We start from the raw sequence: 17012 nt of genomic DNA on the forward strand, positions 1-17012 counted from the left end.
GGTTTTGGCAGACTAATAGAACTTTTCAAAATCTTATGAGCAGTAGCACGAAATTCATCTCCTAGGTTGTTGTTTTTGTAATTTTTCTTTTTATTTTCATACTAATAGTCTGATTAGGTTACTAGATTCTCTTTATTGTAAAGAAGGCACAAGTTTTGTGTTCTATTTCATCCAGCTTTGCTGATATCCGAAAAAAAAGGACTTATTACTGTTTTATCTACAAGATTTGTCGAGAAGATAATTTTGTACATGTAATATGTAGATAATCTTCTACATATTAACCAGATGATCCATTGCTGATATTGATTGTAATTAGGAAGGACAGTTGAATATTAAACTTAATGAGCCAACGTATTCCAGTGCTTGAGTCCTTACACAGCTTGAGATTCATCATGATATGGACCAATTCATTATGCTCTAGACAGCAAGAGAATAGATATCCCAGTCAGTGGAAACAAGCATCTTCCAGGTTATGCTCTTGGGGTTCACCAGGAGCCTTACACAGTTTCCTCAAAGGCTGTGAAAGTTGGTCATGGGCACTTAATCAGCAGTAGCAGCAGCACCACACACTAGATATAACTCTGTGCTGATGCCATCTAGTTATTAGGCTATTCTGATTTGTTTTTTTTTTTTTTAACTATTATTATGCAGAATTTCCTGTCACATTCCCTGTGATTTTTTTGAAGTCTTAAAGCTTTAAGATTTTCTAACATTTTGTAGCATTAATGTGTACTAAGATTAAATTCTCCTTTTCTAAGTATAGTGGGGAACTTAGTTGGAAGCAAGTTTACTTTCCTGGTTTACATAATTTTACCCTGAACAAAATGCTGTGATTGTATCCCAAATTACACTTTGTCTCAGTGCATAACAATCGTCAATCAAGGTAAATGTTCTCACCTAATGAAAATGGCTCATGTATTTTTTCCAATCATTTTAAACACAGATAAGTTTTAAAAGCAAAATTACTCTTGGGCATAAAGACATCTCTTAGCATAATATAATCCAAATTTAATGTGATAATGGAGTTTTAGGTACTATTGCAGTTTAATAATAATATTATTACTCATTACAGATAATATAAATTAACACCAAGCCAGCAGAGCAGATAAATTGCCAACTCTAAAAGGTTCTTACATGTACTAGCCTGCTGTGAATGATTGAACATGAAGATATTTTGTAGGGCAATTTTTTGTTAGGATCACTGATTTAGAGAAAACAATGCCAAAAGGAAGCAACATAATTTTAAGATTTTCAAGTAAGCAACTGATTTTCAGTATTTTCATTTTACTGACTATGCTAGTTTGAATATCAAAGTTCAGGCTTTGAATGTGGTATTGAAGTGAACACATCTGAAAATGTAGACAGTATCTCTAAGAAATAAAGCCTCGCACATCAGACAGCTCCAAATATGTGTTCAGTTTAGTAGAATAAAGGTTGTGTAAAAGTGAGTTCCCTACCACCAGCAAATACCATCAACCTTGAGAAGAACCTAAGTTTTTTTCTATTATATACTATGGTTAGGTCCTGGGTAAAATATCTTCAAGGTCTTAAACCTTCCTGAGGAAAAAGCTTTGAATTCTCTAGCAGGAATAATACAATGCTGTATTTTTTCCTTTAATGTAAAGGAAACATCCAGCATAGTTCTAAGAGTTCCTACAGTTAAGCCTATGTTAGCCTAGAGCTAGCAAAATGTGTTATTAAAGTTCTTGGCTATTTTCCTGAATTATTGTAGCTAGTATACATGCAGTTTGCTTTTTTTTGGTGCATCTACACATGCAAGTTTAATTGAATTAGATTAGAAATTGTCTCAGCTGAATCAGTGGCAGTCTACCACATGAACACTTCTGCTTTGGCTCCCTGCTCTCTGCACTTACAGAGCAATTTGATTTCAGTCGATACAGTGTAATGCTAAGCTGAATGAGAATTCATACATGAGCATTAAACTTCTTGTAAACTAAATCAATTTTTATAGCAATCACGTTGGTACAATATTTATGTGGAGTTAAGATCTTTAATATAGGCTTAGAATGAGACATTTTTTAACAGTGCCAGGAGAAATACTAACTAATAAAGCAAACAGACTGCAAAATATATTGTAAAACTGTCAACTAGTGAACAAGATAAATTCAGATATCTTTCATCTCACCTAGATGAATGATTTCAATCCTACTGTAAACTGATGTAGCTCAAACTGAGGATAAGCATGAATCCTCTCTAACATTGTAACTGTATTACCATTTAATATATCAGTGGGTTTTGGTTTTGTTTAAATATAACTTTAATGAAGTTACGGAGCGGCATCCAGTGGTAGACTCTGACTTAGAAGGCTTTTGGAATAATCAAAATATACAGTGATGACTTGTGAATAATTAGATTTGCAGTCCTCATGGTACCACTTTCTGAAACAAACAAAACAAAATATACAAGAAATCAAAGGAGAAATATTTGCTTATTTATTTGGATCTTTAGATACCTTTGGGATTTACCTTGATGAGTTTCAAGAATTTACATAATTGGTTTACTGATTAGGGATGGAGGTGGGGGGGAAGGAAACTACTGTCATACAGTTTGTAGTGCTTTAAGTCTGGGTTTAAAAGTGTTGGTGAGAAATACTTCAGTTTAACTATGTAAGTATTTCATGTTGTCATAAAGACAAAGAAACCAAAGCATGTAATTCAAATGTTTTGCACACAGCCATACAGTGAAGCAGTGTTAAATCCACAGGTAATATCCACAGGTGCTATCACTGCAAAGGTTTAACACTGTCATTAATGTAAAGTCTGCTGTGTCTGGAACCTTGGCGATCAGTCAGGGCCAGCTGTCACTCAGATGAAGCAGAGTCCCTGCATAAAAGAGCAGAGTCTTTGGTATTTCATTTGTAACTGCATATATGTACAAAGACATGGTAGAATTGGCATTAGTTCTTGGTAAATGCATGTTCAAGTATCACCTAATAGTTTGCAAGCTGGTTTGTTGGGCTCCTCCTGACCACCCAGGTGACAATGTTTGTGCCGTTTGTCCAGAGGCGGAGTTAAGACATGGATTGACTTGGAACACCTTGAAGCTAGTTAGCTCAGAGGCAATTCAGAACATGGTGTCAAAGCAGAAATTCTTGCGTCTCTAAGTAGTGTCCTGCAAGTGTCTAGACAGTCTGTGTGAAAAGCCGTGGTTCTGGAAGTATTTCAGACTTGAGTTCTCGGATGGCTGTGAAACAACATAGTTCCAGAAGGGCTGTCTGATCTTTCACTTGTGTGTGAAGAGGGATCTCTGTTTGCCAGATTTCCCCAGAGAAGAAACCAGACAGGACTGCTGGGGCAGAGGAGATCAACAACATTCACCTTCTACTGCCTAGGCATTATAATTAGAAAGACAACAATACAACACTATGCAAAGCAGTGTGCTTATAATTAAATCTGCATGTTCTGGGGGTGGAAGAGGGGGAAAGTTTAATGACACTTAACTGTTAGAGCATGCTCATGTGAAAGAGGACAAATGAGACATACTTGTGGGTTGGTGCAGTTTTTCTCCAAACATTTTTTTCAAGTAGATCACAAGGCAACTTTGCTGAGGCAAGAGTTTAAAAATTTGATGTCATGGAGCTTGATAGTCAGTAACAACATAAAATGTCTTTTTTCTTTTTAATTGCAAAGTGATGAATGTAATAAACTTTATTTCCTGCCATAAACTGTTACAACAGATTGTGATGGAATACAGGAATACACCAAACTGAACATTATATATGAATTCAATTTAGGCAGGAGATTGCTGCATCTTAACCAGATACAGAGGGCCTGATTCTTTTGCCTGTGACTGCCAAAACTCCTTTGCAGCCAAATGAATTTTGCCCAGTGTAAGGGCTGCTGTTGCAGACAAAACCAGACTCACTACAGTGGGATCTGAACCACTACACTTTTGAATACCCCAAGGTTCCAGGATGTTTGGGATATCCCTGTGCATACAGTGTGCTGCAACTTACTATAAGATGCATTATTGCTTAGAATAAAGTGCTGTAAATGTGACCAGTTTTGAGCTCCTCTACTTGTGGCTTTGATGTGCTTAAAGGCATGTCCTCAGTGTAGACCAGGACCAGTATAAACTGGGAGCATGCTGCCGTAATTCCTACCAGCAATCCTGAAGTCTCAGACAGCAGCTGGGAGTTCGTACCTCACAGGTATATAGTATTAACCAGAAGTGTGATGTTGGAGATACTCTCTTTGGTCAGTGGATTTGAGGAACTTTTTAACTTTATCTCAGTAGTTCTGTATCTCCTCCACACAACACTGTGCTAGTCTTTAGGCTGGGTGGTTTCCGCATAGAGTCAGTATGGCTGTATTGTGCTGTCAACTAGTCAGGCTGCTGCAGAAGATTTGGGTCTGGGAGTTCTGGCTTTGTTGCTGCTCTAGAAGAAATTCCAGTGCAGGATCCTTAAAGCTTCATTCTGATTCACAAGATGTGGCTTTTCTGCTTGAGTTTGTTCCAGGGATTTCTTCACCAAATCTCTACCCTTCAAAAAGAACCCTTGACTTTGAAAGTAATAAGGTAAATACTTCCCATATTAATGCAGGAAAAAAAAAAAATCCTTTTTTCTTTAAGCTTATGTTAATAACAAATGATAATGAAAAAAGCTGTGCTGTGCCAGTGAAGAGCAAAAATAGCTTTCCCGCTCACTCCGTGCAGGTTTTTCTGAGATAATACACATAGTCTTTATAGAGATGTTCTTTCTATAGCATTACTCTTGCAACCAAAACACTAGTCTTTAACTGTGAAAGTGCTGAATACCCTTGAGCTGTCCTAACTTGCTGGAATTCTCTTTGTTGATAGATCAGATTTCACGGCCTTTTCTCTCTTACCATGTAGGAAAGCTCTCACCAGACTGGTAATCTAGGCACTGCTGTTTAGTACTTCTAAATATTTAATTTGATGTTGGTTCTGCCTTTTTTCTGCTTTACTCATGTTGACTCCGCAATCAAAAGCTGGCAAGATTTGGCTCAGCTATTCTGTAATTACAAAGCTTTAAATCTTTTTTTTTTTTCTTTGAATTTTACTGAGGCAAAACAAGTACGAATTGACGTCAGCAGGATCTTATAGGAATGAGTGAAAACAGCAGTTCTGTAGCTGTAGCTCTCCATCTAAAAGATGTATAACTTAATAGATATCTTCAGTAGCCAAGGGGGGGGACTCAGAGTCAGAATTTGCCTTTGGCGTCAGTTTTTATTCCTTTGACATTTTTCTCATCTTGGGTCTGGTTTTAGTCTTGCTGCCATGGCAACATACAGTGAGGCTAAAAGGTAAAAGGTGTCTCTTCACTGACAGGCAGCAGAAGGAGGTAGAGGCCAGAGCTGCTGTTTGCAGCTGTGAATAGCACTGCAGGAATGAAAGGGATTTGAAAAGTACTTTTTATTTACATATATGCAGGCAAAACAGTTGGTGCAGAAGTTGTGTAACAGGGCATTAAACAGGTGAGTTGGGTTAAATTGGTTTTGATTTCAGATGGGTATGAGCAGGATGACATGACATGTTAATTTCCCAGCAAGGGGACTCCATCACCCGTTATGCTTCTGATCATAGCCAAGCCTGCTACATACTCTGTACTTCTCATGCCCTAAAGCCCTGGCAAAATCTGCACAGAGCAGTACACCAGTCCACTTCCCTCAGAGCTGCCAGCAAGCTAAGAAACTGTTATCCTTGGTTTCTTGAGTTTCCTCCCTTCCACAGACCAAAGCTAAACAGACATAATCCGGAAGACAGACTACGTGATTTTCCTTTGTATGGAGTTCTGTGTACAGTTTTAAAAGCTGTATATACCAATGACAAAAAAGAAAACTCTTCTCATGGTCTGAGAATTACAATGCAGCTCACAAGTCGTATTACATAGCTTTATAATAGACAACAGCAGTGAGTCAGATAATAAAAATCATGTTGCCTTTTAGCACTAATGAAAGCTATAGTATTAAAGCTTTGCTTATGCAGTATGTCAGCTAGAATAGACTGCAGTATGCATCGTCTTCTTCATTACTGCATACAAATGATGCTTAAATATTATTTATATTAGTGTTTGCAATCTTAGTGGAGATAGTTCTGGCCTCATTGAAATAGTGTCTGGTATGAACAGCAACAGAATAGAACCAGCCCTAGAATGAAAAATGGTCAAGTTTTTAAATCAGTGTTCTTTCATAAACCTGAACAAGATTTGGATCGTTACCTGTGGCACTTGGGTTGCCAAAGTAACCTTGACTTGCCAGCTGATGTTTGCATACTGCATGACACTATCACCATGGAGATTCTGTCCATGTGATTTTGCAGACATGATGCAGTTGCAGGCTTCTCAGACATACGACAGTGAGCAAGAGAGGAATTAATTCTTGGTAAGGAATGTTTTTGCAGATAGCTCTCCTTTATGTCAGAGAGAGCCTGCATGGAAGTAATGCAGAAGCTGAAGTTCTCATTTTCATAGCTGCACATAGAGGACTAGTGCAAGGTAATAGGAGGAAGCTCTCTCGGCTTTCATGAGTAAAATACTGAGTTCTCCTAATGGAAAGTTCATGCTCTGCCAAGATTGGAGGAGTACTCAAAGTGCTGACCTGCCTGAAAACCATGCTTGAAGAATAATATTCCTTTACAGAACATATGTTCGAGTAATTGAAGCCTATTGAACACTACCATTATTCCTTTATAGACTGAGATTTTTATCCCCTCCCAGTACCTGCTTCTCTCATTCACATGCGACCTAGTGATGACAGGGAAGTTACAGCAGTGGAGCAGAGAGTGACATTTGTTCATATACACAGAATATTTCAAATTCTCCTCAAAGAGTAGCTGTCATGCTGTGTGCTTTCCTTTCCAACCTCTACTGAACGTCACAATAGCACTATGACGTAGATGTTGGACCTGTTTAGCACAACACAAACCAAAGACCATGCTGTTAGAAAGATCCCATGATATAATCTGATTCTTTTTTTCCCCTTTTCCAACCTATTTCTGAACCAAGGCTTCTAACTCTTAAGTTCTAGCACATGCTAGAAGGGACATAGCTGTAAAAGTAAGACTTTGGGGTGGTCTTTGCAGTGCAGGTTATGATGGATGAGGGGATCATTTCATGGCTGGAGGGGAACAGTCTTGACATGTTGGTAGGCTTGGACATTTTCAGTGTATAAACAGGGGACAAAAGGCGATTCTTTGAGATGACGTGTTAAAATAAACAGCAATATTGAACATAAAAGTGTGCAACTAATGAGGGGGGAAATTACAGTTGTAGATCATAAACTAAATTGATGCTCTGTTCCACTGTGACCATCTGGAGGTGAGAACATCTGCTTTATTTGGGTGCTGATGACCTTTTTGACGACACATGATGGTACAGCATTAGAGCCATCAGTGAGTTTGATATATTACACTGAGATAATTGAACTGATTTCACTTCTGGCTTGGATTAAATTTGCAACTTGTCGTAAGATTCTTCAGCCTCTCATACTACAGTCTAATTTACCAGACAGGGGAATGAAATACCTTTATTGTAAAGAGAAATCTTTTCATATACCTCAGGGAAATGTGAATAAACCTCATTATCACCAGAGGGACCCAAAAAAAGAAAGTACAAAAAGTCCTCTGCCACTGTCCAGTAAGCCTGCCTTAATTGAGAGTGAGGGGGAAAAGAAGTCCTCTGCAAAAATGAAACTCTAATCTGTAGATGGCAGTTAATACAATAAACTGCATTCAACATCATGAAGTTAAAAGAACAGCCACTCTTCTAGTGCGCCAGTGTCTTTTAATTATGGTTTGGTTTTTTTTTTCTGAAATAAATGTATAACTTTTTACTAAAAACAAAAGATAAAATTCATTGTATTACTGAGCTGAACAGCTTCATGTACAACGGTGAAAGCATTAGGTTTTGACATTTCTACTAGGATGTTTTTCCATGGCATGTTGCCTTCATTGTTTCTCTCTACTAAACATTCATATTACTAACATCGGCCTAAAGCCCCCAATGTGTTATATTGGCTTAGTGAGTGGTTTAGTGTTCCAACTTTGCAGTCTCTTATTTTCCTCCTGAGGTGGGCTCCTTATAAGAGCCAAGTACAGAAATGGATCATTATGTTTAAAATAATATCCAAAGGCTTGAAAATAGCATCCATTTCTTAGGCAGGCTGCATTTATCTTTCACACTGTGGAATGGTGCAACAGATAATTTTGCACTTAAATTTTACTATATTTATAAAGCAGTAGACTGCTTTTGCTATATTCTAACATCAGAATGAACTTCCAGAGACAACTGAATGTCAGCAAGCATTTATGAATGCCTCAGTAGAGATTACTCTTGGCTCTTGGTTTCAAATGCAGAACAGCCTACAAATTACTTTGAAGTAAAATGGGTAAATAATTGGAGGCTTGACTATAGCAAGATAAGGTTGGATCATAATTATTTCAGGCATACATTATTTATAAAGGGTCAGACTTACGTCTAGGAAAACATCTCTGTTCAGGAGCTCAGTTTGTTCTGTAATGGCCATCCAAGGTTAAATTGTAAGGTACCTTCTTTAAGGCACAGTTCTCCTCTTTTGTCTCACTTCAGTTGCAGGCTTCAACAAATTAAAGGATTGGTGCCAGGACTACCAGGACACTATAGGTGGGGACCTGAAATGAGTTACTTCAGATGAAAAGCCAGACAAGAAATCTGTCCCAGTTACTCATTTCACCTGGGGAAAACACAGGGCTAAAAACAAACAAGAAAAATCCAAGGAGAACATAGGAAAAAATGCTTCTATCGAAAGCTATGGAAAACCAATGTAATCATAAACTAGCTGCAAATAATCCAAATATAATGGCATAATCTGATAGTATATTGCTACTTGCTGTGTTTGGGATATACCTGGTTTTCATGATTTTAGATTTGAAGAAACTATTTGAGTAAAAAAATGTGTTGCGGTTGCAATTTTTAATTTCAGTATGAAGATCTTTTTCTCCAGTCTGAGTGGTTACAGGTAATAGCATGCTTAATTTTGTGCCCTTTTACATAGTTTTCTCATATAGAAATGTATTGCAAATTAGTCAGGAGTGCTGAGAGAGTGCTTTGTTAAACTTACGTAAGTAATTTAATATACTATAATGTAATTCCTAAAAGCTGGTTTCTTAGTTGCAGTATTAATACGTTACTAATAGTGCTTCACTATTATTGGTTCTTTGCTATTTTAGAAATGCTAGTAAGAAACCAAAATAATTTTTATTTTTCTCTTTTTTTGTTTTATACAAGCTTGTACTTGAAATTTATGAATTTTAAAAGAGGGTAGAATAGGCAAACTTCCTGTTGCTTTTGAGGAGTACTCCAAGAGAGACACTATGGCAGTGTTGGAGATGATTCAGTACAGCTGTCAAACTTTATACTTTCAGAGAACACAGCTGTTGTGAAACCTCTTTTAGAACATTCGCTGACCGGTAACATGAAGGCGTTTCTGTCCTTACTCTCCTACCAAGGTCTATTGACAGTAATTGTTGCTTTTTGCAGTGTAATGCACAGTACAGATGGACAGAAATGGCTTGGATCCAAGAGAAGCTCCAAAATCCCAACCATAACATCCCCTTAGGAAAATACGCTTGAATAAGTTAGTTCACAACAAGCCAGCTTTGTGGGGTTTTTTATGCTGTGTTTGTATCAAGGCTTCTGTGAAGAATTCTGTTGGTAGCATTGGTAGCATAACACCTTTCTAAATGTGCAAATGTGTGTTAATAGATTAAAATTTTCCTAAAAATGCTAAAGCTGCTGAATTTTGCTTATAATGCCAACACAGTGTGATGGTTCTGTGCATTCCCAATTGAGCTCTAAATATTTTATATTCCTTGCCTCTCTGCTTGGGTCCAGCAGAGTGGTATGAGGAAAGAGCTCACAGAAGGCTCAGAAAAACTGCAGCACTTGGGGAGTTATGATGAAAAATTAGAATCTGACTATTTCTCACAGGGCATGGTAAACATGACTTGTAAAGGAGCTAGAGGTTCATTGTTTTTTTTCTTTCTAAGGTCATATGGTTTTGTTTTACAGATGACCGCATTATTGCATAGGTCATCCTAATTTCCAGATTCACTGTCATTGCTGAAATACACTTGAATGAGGATATGTGATAATATATCCATGATTGTACGGTTTGTAGAGGTGAAAGGGATGGGAGAAATATACTTGTTCAAAATCTTCAGTTATAAGAGCATGTTCCCTAGAGCAAACACTCTATGAATTAGAAAGGTCCTTTTCCTGTGTTTGTTATCATTTTCCACTAGACTGAGCAGGTAGGGGAAGATGATTGTGCTCTAGAGTATGTTTAAAAACAGAATGTCACACTAAAATACGAATTAATGCAAGTGAGCTTGAGGGAAAGGGCAAACTTGGGATTCCTTTTCTTTCTCCTTTACTATCAATCATTTTCTTCCAGTGCTGCCTAAGAGTGCCCATGTTGGATTCATCAGACAGTACATGTCTCTGCAGCATTCTGGGTCGGTCTTGTTTTTCCATTACTGGTCTACCAACTTTCATTGCATAAATAATATGGAAAGTGGAAGCATTTTTCCAATTGTCCATTGACGTATGAAAATCTGACTCCAGTGCAGGGCTCTGTGATACATACTGTGCCAATTCTGGCCTCTCAAGGCTAAAATTTGTAGTTCAGTATTAGTTTAGACACAAACCCTCTAAGGGCTGAGCTATACTGAAAGCAAGCAAAGGCCAGCACAGTTTTTGTCCTTTATTCCAGTGGAAACACTCCTTTGCACTATTTCCAATCCAAGAGCTTTCTGCTGATGATACTGCAGAAGATGAAATTCAGTTGACTCGTCCATATAAACAAAAGTACACTGGGTTGATTTTCTTGGATTTGAGCTGACAAATGCAGATAGCAACCAATATAGAATAATTGGGGAAAAGTACTATTCTGTAAGAGGAGTGAATCCCTTTTGATCCTTGCTACTTGGAAGGGATATTTATTTTGAATCAAATTTCAACCACTTCAGAGAACCTCCCATACTCACTGTACTACCAGTTAAGCCTGGTTCTGATTTTAACCAAGTGCACAGTGATTTACTGTCTTCATTGATAACGTGCAAACGCCGGGGCATAGGCTTAGCAGAAGCCCCATACCACACTTTGTGAAACCAAACTATATGCAGCAGTTAAATGTTCACATGAAAAGGAAATGCTTTTATATAGTCTGCATAGGACAACTTACGCCTTAACCGTACTTGCATAGCAAAGAAGGGTTTTAGTGCTCTCTGCTCTCTATAGTATAAGAGGAAATGGTTTTTAATATTCAGGCACCTTAGGAAACAAGTAGTTGCATTCTTGGTTGAATAAGTGGACTGTTAGCAGCCATAAACATAAAAATTACTCATTTATGAAATGGCCTCTTAATTCAGAATGGCATTGCACTTGTACAGCATTTGACTAACTGGGTAGGTAAGTTGCAAATAACACTAAAATATGCAGATGTTGTATCAGCTCTTCAAACTCTTTTTCAAAATTTTAATATATATTTTAATAGCTCCATCTGGATTCCATAGCCACTATTATTGTTCAAGTTTCATTGTTCCCTTTGCCTCTGCCTGCTGTTTGCATTTGCGAGCTACTTACAAGAGTCCTGGAAACAACTCCTGAACCTTTCTCCAGAATCTTAAATTTGACACTGTGCGTGTAAAAATGCAAGGAAAGCACATTTTTTCAAATTTGCGTTGCTAAATATGATGATACAAATTAAAATAAATGTTACATACCCTGCTTTCCACATGATGTTCTAGTAATAGCTTTCCACATGATGTTCTGGTAGTAGCTTTCAGTGGACAGGCAAGTGTGTTTGCTGATTTCTCCAATTTTGTCACATACAGGTTGGTTGTATATGCTGTGCTCTAGACTCCTAAAACCTTGATTTTGGATAATAAGAGTAATAAAATTTAATACAGCTGCTGCTTCTTCAGATTGTTTGTTGGATATTCTTAAAAGAATATTGTCCATTGTGCAGAACAAGTCTTACAGGATAGTTAGGTATTGTTTATACTCTAAGGGAACTTCATAAATTAGAAGTCAACATTCTGTCCAATGTCAGACCATGTTTTCCAAGGTTAATTTACAGTTATGCCCTAACTTAGAAAGTCATTGTGTTTTCTAGTGCAATTTTTCTTCTGTTCTGAAGTGTTTTAGTTTTAAGTCAAGTCTGGTGTTTTCTAATTGAGGGAACCACTTTGCAAAATTAAGGTTGTAATACTGAGTTCACTGAAGTCAGCTTTCAAAATAAGGCTAACAGATGGCAAAGACATTTTGTGCACAGCATCCATTAAATTTAATTGGAAGCTGAAATCTGTATTTGCTTAGTATCTTTAAAAATCTCGTACCTCCTTCTGGAGACATTCAGTAATTGTCTTAGGTGTCTGGACCCCAATTCAGGCTTTTAAATATATTGTGAGACCCACTTGTTCCCAAGTCAGCATATTGTTTCAAACTTCTATGCCATTATTCTTAAAATATTCAATAAAACTGTGTCACAGATGGTAGATTCTACTAACATAAAACTTTCTTGTCTCAACGTATCCTGTTATGCCAGCAAAAAATAGTGATATGAGACAGCCTTTATGTGTACATTTCAGTTCCTGAAGTTTCCCACCATGAAAGTGAGGGAACTCTTGACATCTCCCACTTTTCAGTGATTTAATAGTGGTCTACATGCTGTACACTGGACATTCAGTGCAATGCACACACTATTTCAATTCATCAACACTGAGCTCTCATGAGTTTTGAAATGTCGTGCGTCAAAATAAACTCCTCTCCAGTGCACTAGTAAGAAGTTTTTGTTCGTTTCTCACATGTGCTAATTGCAGCCAGCTGTTAAATGTCTAGTCTTAGTGGTATCTGTAGGACACTACTTATTCAAAATGAGAAAAAAGGAAAGAAATACACCACTGCATTGCATTAATCACAGCCACTGCCTGGATATGGCATTCCCTCTATAGGAATGAAAAATAAATGAATGGGAAAATATCAAAGGTCAATTAGAGAAACATTTCATACTTCCAGTGAAAATAGTGTTTGTTGATAAATACTGTGCAAAGAGAAAATCTAATGAATGACCTCTAAGGATTAACTCCCTGAGCCAGTATTTCTCTCTTCACCTCAGCTAACCATTACTTTTGTACTCCATTAACATTATATATGTATTATGCTATTCAGAAACTGTCATCAAGACTCATATCCCATTTTGACAAACACAATGCAAAAATCAGGCCTTACAAATTATGTGAAAAATGTGTCACTAACTATTAAATTTGTTTCAAGCAGCTGTTTGAATAACCTTGCACATGACATGCCTTAAATATTGCTGGGTTTGGAAGGAAGGAGTTCAGGATTCTTTTATTCTGTGCCTGAAAATTATCAATGGCTTATCTGTCTTCCAGGTGAAGGAAGCCATGCAGAGAATCCATGACCGAGGAAACATAGGGAAACTAATTCTGGATGTGGAGAAAGCACCCACTCCACTGGTGAGTGCAAAGCAATACATACATGGTGTACAGTCACAGAGGTTAAAACATGGTAGGGACTTTCGGAGACATGTCCCTTATGATTTTGGTTTTATACTGTTTTATTCTAAATCATAGCACCTAAATACAACCAATAATTTATGTACTTAATAGAAAGTGAAATACAGCTGTAATTCCTAGAATCCCAGAAGTTACTTTTCTATCCTGAATGGCTATCTGCCTCTCCAAAATGTGTCTGAAGTGTTATATCAGACTAAAACTGCCACATCTATTACTGTCCGTGTGATGAAAAACAAATAGACATTTCACATAAGGCAAAATTCCTGTATTAATAAGTGGATTGAACAGAAAGAGACACACTCAATATTACTGCAGTGTACAAACGCAGAAGTGCTTTCTGATTCCCCCAAAACAGTCAGAGTATAACTTTGGTAAGAATGTCTTGTAATTTTTTATAATACGTTCTATTCTATTCCATGATTAAGCACAATATCTAAATACGTCCTTCTAGAAATGTTCTGAAGGAAGATAGTTGTGATGGAGCTCTGGTCCACCTCATTGGAGCACTTGACATGGCACTGAAACTTTAGAGAGCAGTAGTAAAAGGAAGTCAGACGCACGCCTAAACATTCACTGATGATGTAGGGAAGAGCAGTAAAGAAGAAATTGAAAATCTGACTTAAAATCAATACTAATGTCTGAAGTTTGCTTTCAAACTGGAGATAGCTTCTGTTTCAGAAGAACAGAAAAGAACCTGGAGTTACAGTTAAGCTCTTAGTTGTGCTTACTCTGAAATTGGCCCCAAATCACGTACAAAATCACTGCAAGGAAAAAGGTTTTTGGGACCTCACGTGTGGAAACTGGGCATTATCTTGTAGCTGAACTGTATCCTAAAACTGTAAACAAGAATCTGTAACACAACATTAACACATTTATTCCACCTGTTCTCTTGATACTGTATATTCACAATAGCCATTGGTTAAAAGGTAAGAAAAAATTTGATACACTTTCATGAAAGTGTGTTGATTCAAAAATGTGGATAACTTCAGACCATTGCTTTTCTGCATTAAAATCAGGTTGTGTTTAAGACACTTAGCTCCAGCACAGGCTAGTAATCAAACAGGGAATATACAATGTCACAGTATTTCTCTTTAAAAAGTAAAGCAGTCCCTTACTTAGTTGGTTTTGAAATAGGTATAAGCTAATACAAGAATCTTCTTGTGTCCTTAGAAGAGGTAATTTTGGTGTATAAGAGAATTCACTGATACTAACCTATGCTGTTAAACACCTGTCCAGTTTACACTCTGATTGTGCCTCCAGAGACAAGGTGAAGTACAGGAGAGTCTTGCACCTTTACACAGCTTGTAATAAATCTCACATGTGAAAAAACACAATGTGCTCCTTAAATACTGTCCTGATTCTGCAATTGCCTAGTACCTATACAGGCATCTTCAATAAAACCACCAAAATGCAGTTTCTCCCCATTCCTGTATGATCCAAAATTTGCACTGCCATGGGTATATTGTGCCAGCATCTACAGATTCACTGCTCTGAATTTTCATGGCAGTTTGCCTTCATGTGGGGCTAGATGCCATCCATTAGCTGGCATTAAAGAATACTGGAAGAGCAGATACAGGCATTGAAACCAGAGCTCTGCCACATTCTGTATACTTCCTACACAGTTGTATTTCCTATCCAAGAGCCTCAGTATCAGTAAAAGTGCACAGATCAGAGTCTGCTTGTGCAGTTGTCCCACAGAGCAGCTTTATGTTCCGTAAATTCAGCTGTGAGCAGTGAGGAAACAGCTTACAATTTTAGCTGGAAGTGGTGTAGTGCCAACAAAAGTTTTACATAGACAGCATGTTTATTTTCATGTTGCAGCCATGTCTTCTTTCATTTTTAAAGTCACTTTTTCAAATGAATCAAACTGAAATAAGAATGAATGAAACAGTATGAAAAGTGCTGTGATGTCCTTCATCTTTCATCCTGCAGATGGCCAACGACAGCACAGAGACAAGCGAGGCTGGAGAAGAAGAAGAAGACCATGAAGGGGATAATGAGAACAAAGAGAGCATGCCATTCATCCAGTAACAGCCAGAGGTGGTGGAAGCAGAAAGATTGGGGAAGTAGAAGGGAACAAGTCTGGGAAATCTATTCTGTGCATCAGTGAACAAATGCTGTAGTACAGTGTGTGTTGTATTTGTCTGCAGTCAGCTGAGCTATGAGCTGTTGATCATTGTTGTTTTGAACTCAAGTGCCATTCTCATCCAGTGCAGTATTATGACATTCCTGTGTAATACCCAATTTCCCTGTAGGAGTCCCATGGATTTTTCTGTTTGGGTTTAAAAGTCTTATTAACTTACTGTGTAATTTTAGATGGGCATCCTTTTCATGCAAATTCCAACATTTTGCATGAGGTTATTTGGGAAGTTTGGGCTTTTTTTTTGCAAGTTGAAAGCAGTAATGAAAAGAAATTACCCACTTGCTGTCTGGAAGATTCTAGTAACTGGAGGGAGGACTTTATGTTTGAGGATTTTTGGTGTTAAAATAGTTCTCCTTTTATGAACCACAGATGAAAGTTGCAAAAAAAGATGACTTTTCATTTTCCTCAGTCATGCTTTATCATTGCATAAGCAATCCTATCTTCATTTTCAGAAATATCTCTTTTAGAATTGTGGAATCTGAAATTGGGCAAGAAACTATTAATTGAGAGACTTTAATTCGTATTGTATAATCACATTAGTCATCAGCACTAGTAATTAAATACTTCATTCTGAGTGCCAACTCATCATGCTTTCCTGTTGATCTGAGCTATCACCCCGTATGTTACAGGCAAAGAAAAAGGACAGTGACCCACTATTTTTAGACCCAGAACTTTAATTGCCTGTAGTGCTTAGTATTGTTATTGACAGATCAACATCTTCTGCCAAGGGCACATTGATGCTTCTGTGTCCAAAATACAAACCAATTTTAAATCTCATTTTTAAATCATATTGGTAGGGATTACTCATCAGTATGGGGAAAGAAATATGTTGACGGAGTTTACTGCTCTGAATGTGTTGATCAACTATCAAGCTGGAGCTGAGCTCCTACAGAATTAGGAGCTGTTAAAAATGAGTTTTAGGCCTTAATCCCATCGGAAATTATGCACAGGGGTAACCTTATCTAGATCAGTAGTTCGGTCAAAAGCTCTGCTCCATATGTAAGTAATGTTTGTAATTATTTGCAGGATCAAGTGTTCGGAGACCAGTGAGTCTTATCTACCTCCCACTAGTGGAAACTATATCTAAACATGACAAAAGTAAATCTTTTTTCCATGTCTTTCACCTGTCAAAGCAGCAGCTACTTAGGTCCTCGATTGTTTTGTTAAAACAACTATTCTGAAATGACTGCAATCACCTACAGTAGAAACAGGAATGTCAGAGATCTTATATAATGCCATGTACCTTTGAATTCTTTTTTTTTTTTTTTTGTTCTTTTTTTTTCTTTTTTCAAAAGAAAATATTTCCCCA

At 37.4% G+C, this 17012-nt stretch overlaps 1 protein-coding gene across 1 annotated transcript in view; it reads left to right on the forward strand.

Moving 5' to 3' along the window:
• The window catches only part of VAT1L (vesicle amine transport 1-like), a gene marked incomplete at its 5' end in the record, with an annotated part of 46681 nt that extends 30596 nt beyond the window's left edge, over window positions 1-16085 (forward strand). Inside the window, 2 exons of the mRNA XM_010012563.1 lie at window positions 13417-13500; window positions 15493-16085. Of these exons, the coding sequence (XP_010010865.1) occupies window positions 13417-13500; window positions 15493-15591 (183 nt within the window). The remainder of the gene's footprint in view (window positions 1-13416; window positions 13501-15492) is intronic.
• Window positions 16086-17012: the final 927 nt, after the last annotated feature.

The sequence above is a fragment of the Nestor notabilis genome, unplaced genomic scaffold (genome assembly GCF_000696875.1).
Source record: "Nestor notabilis isolate BGI_N333 unplaced genomic scaffold, ASM69687v1 scaffold10054, whole genome shotgun sequence".
NCBI lineage: Eukaryota > Metazoa > Chordata > Aves > Psittaciformes > Psittacidae > Nestor > Nestor notabilis.